The following is a 14958-nucleotide window of genomic DNA, read 5'->3' on the forward strand; positions in this document are numbered from 1 at the left end:
CGCACAGAAGACCTGATAAAATAAGCCTTCAGGTTCATAAATTTCGATTTATCTTATTATCAAATTATATAATATCATGTTATTCATAACTTAGGTTCCTAAAGAGCCTCTCCTGATATAGTCCCGGACCGCAAACACGGTCACGAGACTATAGAGCCGCCTGTTCCCTATAGATACCTTAGACTAAGGCTCGTTTATAAATATTGCATAAAACTAAATATTTATGATTTTAGTTTCGTTTAAGTATTTTTTAACTTATAAATATTTTAAAGTTATTAAGTATGACTCTTCATATAATTACAGACAATTAAACTTGTTATTACGTAATTTATAATTTACACTTTTATATAAACCTACATAGTAAAGGTCCAGTATTTCATACAAAGAAGTTAACGATTTCATTTTGAAATTGAATATAATATGAAAAACAGGGGAACTCAAGAGAAGAATAAAAAACAATCGCGATTTGTAGCCACTTTATTAATCAATATTCATGGTAACACTGAATCATTGTCTTACATGTTATGTGCACACAGAGGTAAGTATACAGTAGTAACTTCTGGAAGTCGTTTATAATTATAAAGTTCACATCAAATACATGTTTGGATGACTACAAAGCTCGCTACTTACTTTATGAAATGTATGTACGTCTGTAAATTCTAAATAATTTTGCTCCCAAAGTTTTCATGTCCAATACATAAATACTTAATGGACCGTTTTGAGCCGAAACTGATCGAAAATAGTTATTTTTATACTATCCTTAATTCCTAACATTGATTATTCATTGTATTGTATTCCAGGGTAGCTTGATGCAACAATAGTCACTTAATTTCCCTTCAATATTCCTATTCTATAACATTGACACATACTTTTCCGCCATTTATATACTTGGCTTCGTAAAACGACACTGAAATATTAGTAAAAACCAATTGGATCTATGTATTGTTATAATAGTACATAGATCATACATATGACATACATAAATACTAGAAAACTGAGCGCATACTTGCGTTAATACTAAATACTAATATAATAAATGTACGATTGTATGATGTAGAGTTAGGACAACAAGACAACAAGTTTCTATATGATTTTCGTAACGATTAGATGGTCGATTTCATCCTCACCGACTTGCAGTTGTTGCTGCTTTTAAAATATTACCAACATTAAGCAGTCTGTGTAGTATGATGAACACATCATATACTTTTTGCATGATATTAAAGTGGAAACTCATTGTCTCGGACTTACTCATAACTTACAATCGTATGGAGTAAACATAGACACACATCTTAAAATTAGAGATTATCATAAGCCCAGCTATGGGGTTAATGTATAGTAGCCATAAAAGATTCTTGAAAGTTTCTTAGTACACAAATATGTACGTCGGCTTTAAAGATATTTATCCGATTTGTGATCATACCTATAAAGAGGTAATGGACAGAAACTATTTTTAAATGATCGCGTTATTCTAAACATAGACTTAGTCTACATAAAGGCTGGCTACTATATGGCTGGCTACTGAGGTGGATTTCGAAGAATGGTTCTATTTTTTTTTTTATTTTATATTGGATCAATACAGATAACACGGTACAAATACATTGGAAATAACAATATTTCTGATATTAGCAATGCTAGCCTGTGTCAAATAAGACATATAGCCGTTTCAATTACAAATTTAATGTAAAACCGTGACCAAATTATACGAGCATATTTCTTCGAAATCTACCTGTAATAACGACCCTTTCACATTAGGTGTTAACCATCAGTTTCTAGCGAGGAGTGTCGCCTGAAGACTGATAAGAATTAATTCGAGAGTCCGATATTCAGGACCCTTACCAGTGTAAAGTGGAAGTAAATGTTACATGTACGTAGACGTACAAATTCGTGTAATTTGGCACAACTCCAAACTAACAGTGACTCGTGTTGATACTCTATGTATCAAATAATACATTTTATTTTAGTATTAACTAACACATAGAGTAATAGGATTTTTAAAATGTCGCATCATATCGACTTTATAATATTTTATTAGCCTCACTAGAATACAAATTGTGAAAGGGTGTTAATCAGACTTAAAGTGTAGATATATACCGATTACTCTGAAATGTCCTAAATTGCAAAAATTGTAATATACGTACAAAACCATAAAATCAACAGTGTTAGAGTCAGTGTCATTGCGTCCTCAAATACAGTACAAAAATAAGAGTAAAGAGTAAGTCTGTAAAGTCAATAAAAAATATAAAAATAGTGAATTGACGATAGTTTACAGGAATTTTTTTTAGTTACACTTCTAACTAAATATAAGTTATGATAAGTTGTAAAAACTATGCGGATGGCATTAAAATCACCGTCGGCGGAATCGCATTCCAAACGACGCCACTCTTGCGGCGAACATGATACTTCCTTCCACGAGACTACTTTCATGAGATTTTAAGTATGTCATTACCATAAGAGAACGTTATACATCCCTGAGGTATTTCATTTGTACTCGACGCGACTAAGACTGATTTTTCACCAGTGATATGCGAGAAAACTATACTGTCGATGTGTGTGAAATCCACCGATAAGAACGCTTGATTTTAGTCGTTTAGATTGCCATAGCAAAGGCGGGATTGATTCAACAAAGCTATGTTTTTTTATAAAGACGGAAGCGACCCAAGGATTGAATTGTTAGCCACCACGCGTTTAGCACAGAGTGTAAACATAACATCATCGAAGTTTAAATCTTCTACCCGAATACTCGCTTATCGCTTAGAACCCTCGCACATCCTGGTGGAGAAGGACCCTAACAGCACTTTAATGTACTTCACACACCACCCTAATAAAATATATTTACGTTTCAAAGAGACCAAACTATTGTAGAAATTATTATTTTGTCTCCGGCATGGAACAAAGAGTAAATACACGAGAATGATATGTCTGAATAAACATTATATTTTTTTAGATTTATTTTCGTTTTTGTAAGTGACTTAGAAAAATAAATTGGAAGACAATTGAAAGAATTTGCCAAAAGTTAAGATGGGCATACCGGCAATCGTGCGGCTAGAATAACGATCTCATTTAATACTCGTGTGCCCAATTACTAGTAAACGTCAACGGCAATGCCCTATTCCGTTTTCTATTTTCCCCTCAAATCTGATACAAAAACTTTATGCTAACGATAAAACCATTTCAAATATTTTTTCTTAACTATAAGATAAAACAAAATTTTAAAAAAAGAAACATTTTATCCCACCAATAAAATCCAAAGTGACTTCCTGAAGTACATACAATATGGATAGTATGCAGTTATGAGACCTGTCGCAGTTATGTTTACGATAAAATTAGTCTCGTGAGAGAAATGGCTAAAGATGCACTCATTAAAACCCAAATGATATTTTAAACCCTCACAACTCCAAACAAAAAAAAAACATAATCGAAATCGATTTATAAATAAACACGTAACATACGTAGAATTTCATGTGCAATACGCTAAGATCAGTGGTGGGATTACCATAGCACACACCGGAGATAAGATTTGACACGGAAAATATTGGATTGAACGGACAGTTGCAACACTATCAGTATGTGTCCTATCTTTATAATTATAGATACAACCGACAATATTTTATGTATTTTTGTAGTTAGTAGTCAAATACCATTTGGTTAACGCATCCAATTGTACCTGTCATCTAAACTCTAATTAAAAATTTAAAATGGACTCTATCAAAAATTAAAGGAGAATCAACTTTATAATCAAATGTAATCACCATATGTATTAAATTATTGACCTAACGTAGTATAACTAACACAAAGTAAAATTAGTACGACATACCTCGGCTCCACTTTAGTAGGCCGCGTGTATATTTTTATTTTATTATAATAAAAGCCGAACTTCGAAAGACATCCAATAATTCTAAGTTCTTTCGTACTATGCTAAGACAGATTCTCCCCTCTAACCCCTTACAATACCATATATATTACCACAGTCCCATTTATTTATTCGGCATTTATACCCGTAAACTGTCGATATCATGTGCTATGTAAATCCCACCATAGGAAATATTTTTGCGACAAATATTCTTTTGTCAGATGCTTAGCAATCACAACTGATAAATAATAATAAAACAGATAAAAACAAAATTATGTACAAAACTATTTAGGAAGTTTTAAATCCTTAAATGTAAAACGTCAATAATAAAACCTTCGGTATACACTAGATTTAAGACTAATTATAAAAACATTTATAATGTGAATACTATTTAAAGGTACATCACTATTATTTAAGTTCTGTTCCCGAATCTATCAGCCGGAGAATCGATAATTACCGTCGCTACTTACGTCTGATGTATTGGATAATACTTAAAAAAATCATAAGAATTATAGGAAAAACTTATTAAAATATATAAGTATATTCATTCAATAACATCCTCATACCTTAAATAATAAATTAATTAAATAATTTATCACAAATACAAATGTAAAAATACGAAATTATTCAAGAGATTTTTAATTATAAGAGATATAATCAAGTTACAACTTACAAAGTCATCGCTTAGACTTTGAACATCTGGAAGGAGTGTTTGTCATTATTTATAGTTAGTTAAGCCATGAAAAATAAATGAACGAACGAAAATGAATTATTTATTTAATCACTATAGTCTCTGTTTGTCGTCAAATTATTGAATAATTACATTTCGTTACGAAACACTTGTTTGGAAAATTAGCACATTTCACATTTGTTTACAAAATTAAATCGATAATCAACATACACTATTTGTGGGTTTAATCAGGCATGTTGATCAAACCTATAGTGAGACGTAAGTAGCATTCAAAATAAAAATTAAAAACGAATTTATAGGTACAAAAAGTCAAACACAAATCTAGAACATATTAAAAAACGATTCGAGAACAGATCGTTTCGACTAGTCGATTTTCAATCGACCCGATACGTTATATATGGAATAAATGGTTAAATATTGGCACATGTAGGTTGCCAGTGTTCTTACAGCTAGTTGCGCGGTCTAGTGAGCCACAGTGTTCTCGCGGATCTCGAAGTGCGCGGCGAGCACGAGGTGGTCGGAGCCGTACACGTCGTTGGGCAGGCTGCCCAGCACCTGGCACTCCAGCGCCGTCGGCAGCCGCAGGCGCTCCAGCAGCTTCAGCTTGTTGCAGCAACTGCGTGTGGAAACGTTCGGTTAAGGTAGCTAACACCCTACATGCACCCTGGTAACACAATAACCATACGTATTTCAACTAACAGCAGTGTTAAACGCCGCTACATTTCAGTACGACATGAAGCATCTAAAATTCTTAGTTGTAGCAAAGCAAACAAACCAATCTCAGGTAAGATACAAATCATATCTGAGGTTAGTTAGTACTACTATCCATAGGTAGGAGTGGCTTAAAATCAGATGTAAACTCCTTTGCTCTTCAACTTTTTAGTAATATATTGACAAAAATTTACATTTTTTTCTATAATATTAGACAATTCAAGTTATTTAAATTCTAATCACTTTGTTAGTACGTATTCAAATACTAGAAGCATAATATTTGGTAGAACCCTTTGTATGTACATGGTGTATCAATTTAATTTATAATATGAGAGTATGTATTAATGAAATGCGATCAGAGGCCACACGTACCTACATACATTTTTTTAAAATACAGTACAACACTTTGAAACATTATATTTAACGAATATGGTTGCGAAATTCGCCAGTCCCAACAACTGTCAGGATGGCCGAGCGGTCTAAGGCGCCAGACTCAAGGTATCCCTTGCCTATGAAATAGGTCGAGTTATTCTGGTCCTCTCTGAGGGCGTGGGTTCGAATCCCACTTCTGACAAAATTATTTTTATTTTTTATGTTTTTCCTTAATATTTATTTATAAAAATACGTATTTTTAGTATCATATACAAATTTTACAATTCCAATATTTTATTTTTATTTTTTAAATTAAATTATTCCGAATTTTTGTTACTGTCATATTCTACAATTGCGTTTCTTTCTTACTTCTCTTATTTATTTATATTGACAGCTTAAACCAGTATTAAATGAAATAGCTGTTATCTTATAAATAGCAATGCCGCAATAATGATAGATACTACATAATATAAAGAGCTTGCTATCCATGTGAAAGTTTTAATTATACTCGATACTAAATCACGTTTATGTACCAATTATGACACAAACTTGCATCATTTAATAGTAATAAATGTTTACATAATAATAATTAATTACAATTAACTGAGTGTTGATATTATCATAAAGCAAATAAATAAAATAACATAATTATGTTATACCATGTAACAATTTTAGCATTATAATATACTGTCCATGACGACCCGCGTGGCGGAGCGATCAGCATACCAGTCTGACGCGCAGAGGGTTCCGGGATCAATCTCTAGCATGGCAGATATTTCAATGATGAATTTTAATTTCTAATTGTTCTGCGTCTGGATGTATTTGACTATGTGTGTGTCTATGGCACCCATGAATATGAAGGTGGTAGAACCTTTTGAGGTTCGACTCCGGCGGCACCACCGCCACGCCTATTTCTGCCTAATAACAGCAGTGTTAGGCGCTGCTGTGTTCCGTTTTAAAGGGCGTGGTAAGGTGGTAAGGGAGACATACTTTTCCGAGGCGTTCCAGCTTAGTCCTCAGGAGAAGCGGCGCATCTGTGGCCGACGTCAGGCCCCTTATCTGGGGTTGATTACAGATGTCCATGAGTGGCAGTAGCCACTTACCATCAGGTGGACTGCATGCTCATCTGCTACTCATATATTATATATATAAAAAATCCATGACACAGGGAATTGTAGTGTGGGATATAAAACATACCTGAAGTACATATAGTCGACGGTGATCCAGCGATCCTGGAAGGTGGTGGCCTCCTCGCTCTTGTTGGGCTTGGTGCGCGGGTAGACCGAGGCGAGCTTCAGCGGGTGCTGGATGATGGGCGTGTTGAACATGAAGCTGTGGCGCATCACGTCCGGGTCCGGCGGGACGGTGCCCGGCTCCGGCGCACTCGGGTTGCACGGCGCCAGCTCCGAGTTGTATATCTGTGGGTTACGTACATTATCTTATCTTATATATACAATTCTCGTGTCACAGTGTTAGTTACCGTACTCCTCCGAAACGGCTTTACCGATTTTCACCAAATTATATACGCATATTCAGTAGGTCTGAGAATCGGCTACTATTTATTTTTCATACCCCTAAGTGATTCGGGTTGTACACCCTTAACATTTTTTTATTTATATGGCAACACAATGTTTGCCGGGTCAGCTAGTAATATAAAATAATGTCGCGTCCGCACACTTAAAAAACCTACAGAACTTCAACAATGTGGATAAGGCGCTTGACTTGATTTATGTAGGTTTGCAATATAATGTTAATTAAATAAATTAAGCACACTTCACTCTTCATAGGACTTGACAAATACTGTTACAATCATTAAATATGTATTGAAAATATAAAATTGATTCATAATATCTCCTAAATTTATTTGTAGCAATTTTCAGTGAATATATAAGTAATATTATTAAAAGGAAGGAAACACAATTAAAATTTCTTAGAGAATATGGCGAATGGTTTGCCACTGAAGATATTTTTCATTTTATAGCTCTTTTTGATCAGACATCTTTAAGAACAGTTGCAAAGACCGAAGTGTGCCTTATTTTCGTTTTTACTAAACGTTCAGAGTCCTCAAGTTTATCGAGAAGAATACCTTAACCATGCTGAAGTCGGAGAGCACGCCCCTCGGGCGGTTGATGTGCACGGACAGGTGCTGGCAGTTGTCGGTGATGGCGACGCGGCGCCAGTCCAGCCGGTCGCGGTATGGGATCGATCTGTAACGTACACCCACACTATAGCCAGAGAGACCATGAGATATTGGAGCCGCTCCCACTTGTTCCAGACGTCATTGTCAAACAATCAACTATAATCTACGAAAATTGAGGATATGGCGTGCAAAAAAAATGTATTTTTAAAACAAATCTATTTGTTTAGTTCGGTTTTTTGAGCTGACCTTAAATTGTAACTGAAGCAATTTTTCATACATAAATACGAGATCGAGCTGTTGTATTTAAAATTTTGGAAAGTAATAAAAAGTTTTTGTGATACTTACGAGATCTTGCCAGTATCCAGCAGCTTAATGGGGGCGCTCTCCGGAATGGAATTGAAGTCACCCGTCAGTATGATTGGGTAGTATCCCGTACTGGAAGAGAGGAAAATTGTGTTAATAGAAGTAAAGAAGAATAATTATTATGATTGTATTCCAAAGACTTCCGAAGACAACGGAATGTCTAATCAAGTACAAAAAAAAACCAGTTAACGCTCAATCATTTAAATATTTCATAAAGTAAAAGGATGAACTCCAAAAACGTTTTCGCTAAGGGCACATTAAAGAAACATAACCGTTTAAACATATGTAAGCTAATTATAAATATAAATTAGCAGTAACAATTAAACTGTTTATATCTGAAAATCTCAACGCGTAAGCCCTACGCAGCGGAAGCAGCAGAATGATTGTAGTAGCCACGTGCACAGCAGTATTATTTCATGTTACACGCTTACTCCTTTCCATTGTCCTCATCATAGTAGGCGAATCTGTCGAGCTCGGCCAGCAGCACCTGCATCTGCGCGAGGCGAACGTCCGTCCGCTTGGGGTTGTACAGCAGGTGCGTGGTGGCCACTACGATGGAGGTCTGCGGGCAGTCGCGCGGCACCAGCCTCATCATCAGCCCCACGTTGTCGCGGTTCAGCAAAGGCATCTCCGGCTGGTAGTACTCCACCTATACAACACACATGGTTTATTTTAGTAATACACGACGACGCCCATGACCAGCTTATTCCATACTTCTGCCGAGTCACGTTGATCAAGAGGGTTTGGATAAACTTCAGCTATAAAAATTTGAAATAACAAATATACGATCCTGAGACTCAATCAAATATATCATAAGCTCTGAAAGCGATACGTTTGCTATACTGCACTATATACTAAACTAATTTTTAACATCAGAAATATCTGTCTTATTTCTGTTTATATCAAGACAGAATTTTAAAAATGCCTTGTTTTGTTATGAAAAGGATGTAATTGAATATAAAAGATCTTACGTATTTCTCAACGGAGTAAATGCCAAATCATATTTTTATGAGGTATCAGCTTATTTTGGATAAACGTACGCATTGTGTACTTACGATTCGGAGGTGACAGATATTTGAAATATTTATTTAAGCAACATAATTAGGTACCAGGGTATTCATATTGAAATAATGCCTATCAGCACGTATCTCCAAACATGAATATCTTAACCTGTCGTTGACATGAAGTACATAAAAGATTTAAACATACATTTGTGTCTCTTTAGCTGTACTGTTCGTATTGAAACTCTAACACGTAATATACAGGGTTACAGGGTAAGACCTAGATAATTAAGTGTTTCCAACTTCAAGGCATTTGAAAGGAAAAAATGCCATGAAAGTTATTCTGCACACAAATTAAACATTAACATATTTTCATTTCCATGAAAAACTTAGAAAAAAAATTCCTCATAGCCCCTTCCAGTTTTATTTTTTAAAACTACAATTTATTTTCAACAACATTTTCGTATAGGGCACCGAAAAGCCAATAAGTAAGATATATAATATCATTTTGTAAATATAAAGCTTACCTAATTTAAAATCAAAGGTGATATAGTTTAATTGCTATGTTGCCTTATTTTTCTTACAAAACAGAGTCCGCCTAGGTAAGTCGACAATTTAACGTAAACAAATACGTCAATATACCTTCCCTACATCAAGGAAAATACTAATCTCCCGCAACTGTACGCGAATCGTCTTAGAAACAAGATAACGGCAATCAAACACCTAAATAAACAAACACATAAGTCTTAATTCTGATAATCTATAAGATAATAAGTAATAATAACGTAATTGAAAGAAATTTCATAAAACACATCGGATTTCTTTGAAAAGAGTCTATTAAAGTCGTATACATACTTGCAGGCGCCAAGTTACAAAATACGTGAGGTATGTCATTGTCAGACCCTAATAAGAACGTAGGGCGGGGTCCAGCGTTTAAGGATATGTGTATCAACATATAATCTCGTTTCCTTAAATGGGTACTAATGAACCGGTCCAACAATACAATTGAAGGGAACATGTTTTACTTATACTTCGAAATAAACTTGTTAATATTATTGTGTACTTTTAAAACCCGATAGGTGTGTCAATCCAAGCCTTTAAGATCGCTGGGCGAGGCCTGAAGATGTCTACATCTACTCGTACGATCAGACACACGTGTTGTCTGGGTTTACAAATAGTTACTAAGGAGTGCTGCAATTGTAATAATATAAATATTACAACTTGCTTATTGCACGTAATAAGTTATCACTATTAAATTGTGATAAGTTTCAAATGACAGCTGTAGTTATATGAAGGGTCGATTCGGATACAATTGAACAACTCGTGAACCAAATACTTTAAATAGTACTTGTATACAGTATACACGTATACTACACATCATTATATTAATGTGTGCCGAAGTCCTTATTCTGAGGTGATCTGTGTCCACTGTGTCGATGCGGGATTACTTTTCTCCTTACGACTGTTACTAATACTCAATCTATTGAAAAAAATAATTTTCAAAATTTAGAGTATTCACAAATTGACTAATATCGATCAATCTTTGGTACGAAATATATTAGTTTTAAAGGCATTTTTGTTATCATAATATTATTTGGATGTAAATGTAAATATTGCATATTAAGCGTTAGAACAAAACAGTAGGTACGAAGATATAGAGGTGTAAAAAATATTTACTGCGTCTAGAGCTAGAGCAGTGTACTTTAAATAGGACATGGACAGAATAACTTTATCAATTTGAGCAACGGTACAAAACGTGCGACCCGAACATGGCCCTTGGGAATATGCGCCCTTGACTTATCTTATAACCACGCTATAGGTACCTATCTAACTGCTTACAAAAACACCAATATTGAGCACAAGCGACCTTCGGCACCGGGACCGATCAGACAATAATTTAAATTCAGTATTTCTCAGGATAATTTCAAGGTGTCGTAGGATTACCTATTCGAGAAAAAATTAGACAAAAATGTATTTTTACGTGTTCAGTAGGACGAAAAGCCCACAGAAGGAGAGGGTCGTTAATGTTCCTAAAGTGTTTTCCAATTTTCTGTTAATACGACTCTATCTGCATATATTATTTATCAGGACGATCACCTTTCCATTTTCTTTTTTATTAAAAGAAGAGTACCAGACAAGTACACCTAATGTTAAGTGGCTAATGCCGCCCATGGTCCTCTGTAATCAATCCTAGATAAGAGTAGATAATTATGTATCCCTTACCACACCCTTCAAACAGAACACAGCAGCGCTTAACATTGTTGTTATTACTGGAACCACAGGGGGTTCTACCACCTTCAAAACATAATTTAGTGATCAAATCGGGGCTCTTGAAATCGATTATACATTTATCCCAGGACGTCCCGACATACAGTTTATATACTTAAATTATTATTAGTTAGATAATGCTACTTACACTGAGATGATCATCCATGTCAAAGACATCCCTTTTAAAGTAAATGGCGCATCCATCCTCTCTGTGACCCGTTTTTTGCTTGTAAATGCCGTAGTATCCACTTTTCTCAAATTTGGAGTAAAAGCTCTTTATATGATGTGATTGGACCTCTTGCAAGCACAGAATCTACAAACAGATTGAATTCTTTATAATAACTACAAGCAATAACCATGTTTCATAAAGAAAAAAATGGCTTCATAGACAATATAACAAATTTAGATAAATACAGAGAAAAAATAACCATTCAACCAATTAATGTCCTTGGAGTATCATATCATCAACTTGATTTAAAATTTAGTGCATAGGTTATAAAACAGAATGGTGTTGTGAAACAAAGCAACTTGGGATGCTTACATCAGGATCCAAATCCATAATCTCCTTGAAGATCCTATCTGACCTCACTTTCCATTCGAGATCTTGTGGGTCACAGTCCGTGTACAGATACGGGTGGCACTCCAGCAGGTACTGCGCCAGCACATTGTACGAAACTACTCTGAATCTGAAAGGATCACCTGAGAGGCAAACATTTATCATTATCATTAAAGTTAAAATTGATATGCCAAAATATTATTAGCTATTAATACTAAGTAAAACACAGTTATTGTGGATGGAAACTCTTTTCCATGGATGAAACTTGTATGTCCCAAATCTTTTTATTCTTAATGCATTCCTGTGCCATTCACAGTTTATATTTTCAGTTTTTAAGCAGGAAATTTTTGGAGGTAACTCTTATAAAACCTCTAGTGTGAAGTCCCACAAAAAATTAGAAAGTTTGTGAAATTTCAATTTAAATCATAATTAACACTTTAAAAAAAAGAGGAGGTTCTTTGTCAGCTGTGTACATTTTTTATCATAACAATTTTATATCATAAAAATAGTAAGCAAGTCCACTTGGTATTTAGTTGCTTCTATTATGAATGAATTTCTTTTAATTATAATATAATACCCGGCACGAGTCGTGAGCAGTGAGCACAGGTGGGCAGTAGTGGGGGTAAGCTCGCGCATGTACACTTTTGGCCAGTCGCTAAAATTGCACGAAAGTGTACAGTAGCCGAATGATACGCGAGCCTCCAATAGACGATGTGCATTGACTGAGGAACCAATCGCATGCAGCTCGGCACCCCGCCCCGCCCCCATGGCTTCTTCATTCCGCCAAAGAGACCGAAACATTAACTACTGCGTAGCTGTCAGTTGTGCTCACGACTCATGCCGGTCACTATACATCAATCAGGTTATTAAGTCACTAAGGGCCAAAAGTCTCACCAAGGTGGAACAATGTTTCAGAAAGACTGTAACTTATCTTTTTAGTTTATTCCCATATTAATATCTTCACAGAGTAGTGGTGCTTGAGCCCTGCACCACATAATATAATGTAAAGTATATAACGAGAGATATACCTTCTTTGTTCTTCTTGGAAACATGTTCCCATTTCCGGAAGTCTAGGGGGATTTTATCTCGTCTTTTATTAATAGGACGGTATGTGGATGTTGATGCCGTTGGGAATGCATCCCAGTCCATTGAATTCTCATCATCACTGTTTAATAAAAACCATATTTTATGCTCATGAATAAAATGCTACAAAATTAAAATTTTATTCATAATTTATTTGTATTCTGTATTTTTTTACAGTTATAATTTATAATTTACAGTACCTAAAGTTTGTATTGAAATATAAATTGTTTTGAATTATAATTCATCTATTAGCACATAATTTTTAAAAACATATCTTACTCCTCATAATCTCCTCCGGGACTAACATAAACAACACTCGGCAGCAGCTGATTATTAAGTTGTCTGGCAGCCATAGCTGCACTGACACTATTCTGGGGTCGCTTCAGTCGAAACCTTTTTCTTATATTCACTAACAGCCTCGACTGTAGGTGTGTGTGAGTGAATGGATCAGTTATTGAATATCGTACATTCAATGTCACGCATGACTTTCTTCGACAACTCAAATGGGAGTATCTTTTCACATGTGTTGTATTATAATTTATGTTCTCACATGTGAGCCTCGTGTATCTGCAAAAACTGTGAGTCAATTTCAGCATAGCTCTACTAATAATCATAGGGATACATGATATACACAACATCAAACTCTACACTACTATATTCATATGACTAGAAACAACTACACAAAAACTAGTGCTTTACGTAGCTGTCCACATGGAATTTGCTCTGTGTGCGTCACTTTTCTGAGCTGCAAAGAAAAATACATTCATTACATATAGTACCTGCATGTACATTCATGCCAATGGTGACTAGTATAAGACTATTAGCAAGTTTTCTATCAAAATGCGAGATTTAGCTGGTGAAGATGGAGGAAGCAAAACTTTGAATTCTTGGCAACAGTAACTGGGACACGATGCTAAATGAAAACAAATACATTATAACACTTTCGAATAAACATTCGTATTATTTTTAATAAGCCGACGCCACAACAGCTCAGAGCACTCCGAAGGTGAGAAATCGAAACATTCTATGGCGCATGTCTCTATCGATCGATATGCTGTTCATTAAAATGGCATCCAACAAATGCAAGAACTATATTTTTGAATAATATCGACATCCTGAATCCACTAACTGCTTAAAAATGTGGTGATTTGATACTTTATATTCAAATTATGTTATATTTTTATTTTCAATACTGATATATATCTACGATTGATCAGATTGATGACTTGAAGTGTTGTCCGGAACGCCCTTATCTGATGTAAAGTTTATAATATTCCCCACACAAAGTAAACTTATATAACTTTTGTTGGCCCACAACAAAAAACAAATCGAAAGCATTATTAGCGAAAAACAAATTTAAACACATCTAGACGAACATTTTTTGGACAATAAACAACTGAATTTTGAATGAACTTACATGCACGTAAACAAAGCCTTAGCTTAGAATTAATTGATATAAAGAGCAAAAACCATGACGAGCACCTAAAATCTACAAATACATTTTTACTGACCCACCGACCTCTCGTATCGCACACACACCACACAGAAAACCACTGAAACAGACTAAAATAGTAAATATCGATTTTACACTTACAGAAACGTCAAGGTAGAATAATGTAGATAAGAAAATATAATACATCGAAAAATCTACTCGTCTGAAAATTAGATAAGTCACATTAATCTGATTATCATTGAATTAATAGTCGGCAATTAATCCATATTTATTTATTCCTAAATTTATTATATAGAGGGAAAAATAATGAATAAATATTGTTAACTGTAAAAAAAATATTACGGCTAGTAAAGACTCGTATTATAGGAGAAACATTTTCCTGAGAAGCTTAAAACAGTCGGGTAAAAGAAAATATAATTTATTTGTTTAGATTTCAGTACAAAATGTTATAATATTGAGATATCATTAAA

General features: G+C 34.7%; 1 protein-coding gene and 1 non-coding gene across 16 annotated transcripts; one reads left to right on the plus strand and one right to left on the minus strand.

The window, feature by feature from the left end:
• Positions 1-462: 462 nt before the first annotated feature.
• LOC140743740 (protein angel) lies at positions 463-14630 on the minus strand. Of its 15 annotated transcripts, none has more exons than XR_012102507.1 (11): positions 14453-14555; positions 13315-13780; positions 12981-13117; positions 11938-12095; positions 11545-11709; positions 8559-8776; positions 8110-8199; positions 7711-7831; positions 6822-7042; positions 3702-5157; positions 463-3664 (listed from the first exon to the last, which is right to left on the minus strand). XR_012102507.1 is itself a non-coding variant. In XM_073075274.1 (11 exons), exons 2-11 carry the CDS (start codon positions 13746-13748, stop codon positions 5004-5006), a joined length of 1566 nt encoding a protein of 521 aa, XP_072931375.1. In that variant the 5' UTR covers positions 13749-13780; positions 14555-14583; the 3' UTR covers positions 463-5003. The 15 variants fall into 15 exon arrangements, 14 of the variants coding, with proteins under 14 accessions (XP_072931375.1, XP_072931371.1, XP_072931374.1 ...); XM_073075274.1 differs by having other exon boundaries at positions 463-5157; positions 13315-13602; positions 13735-13780; positions 14555-14583; XM_073075270.1 differs by having other exon boundaries at positions 463-5157; positions 13315-13611; positions 13735-13780; positions 14555-14583.
• On the plus strand, positions 5713-5826 carry TRNAL-CAA (transfer RNA leucine (anticodon CAA)). Its single transcript has 2 exons — positions 5713-5750; positions 5782-5826. It is a non-coding gene; the product is annotated as a tRNA-Leu (tRNA).
• Positions 14631-14958: the final 328 nt, after the last annotated feature.

The sequence above is a fragment of the Epargyreus clarus genome, unplaced genomic scaffold (assembly GCF_041222505.1).
Source record: "Epargyreus clarus isolate Ecla_fem2 unplaced genomic scaffold, WU_Ecla_fem_2.2 ptg000007l, whole genome shotgun sequence".
Classification (NCBI taxonomy): domain Eukaryota; kingdom Metazoa; phylum Arthropoda; class Insecta; order Lepidoptera; family Hesperiidae; genus Epargyreus; species Epargyreus clarus.

Excerpts from the sequence above, each read along its gene's own strand:
- LOC140743740 (XM_073075268.1), bottom strand. The coding sequence starts at position 13,673 with ATGTTGTGTATATCATGTATCCCTATGATTATTAGTAGAGCTATGCTG. Across the intron at positions 13,118-13,314 it reads CCCGGAGGAGATTATGAGGA|TGATGATGAGAATTCAATGG; the intron begins GTAAGATATGTT and ends TTTATTAAACAG. Across the intron at positions 8,777-11,544 it reads ACATGGATGATCATCTCAGT|GTGGAGTACTACCAGCCGGA; the intron begins GTAAGTAGCATT and ends TGTGTTGTATAG.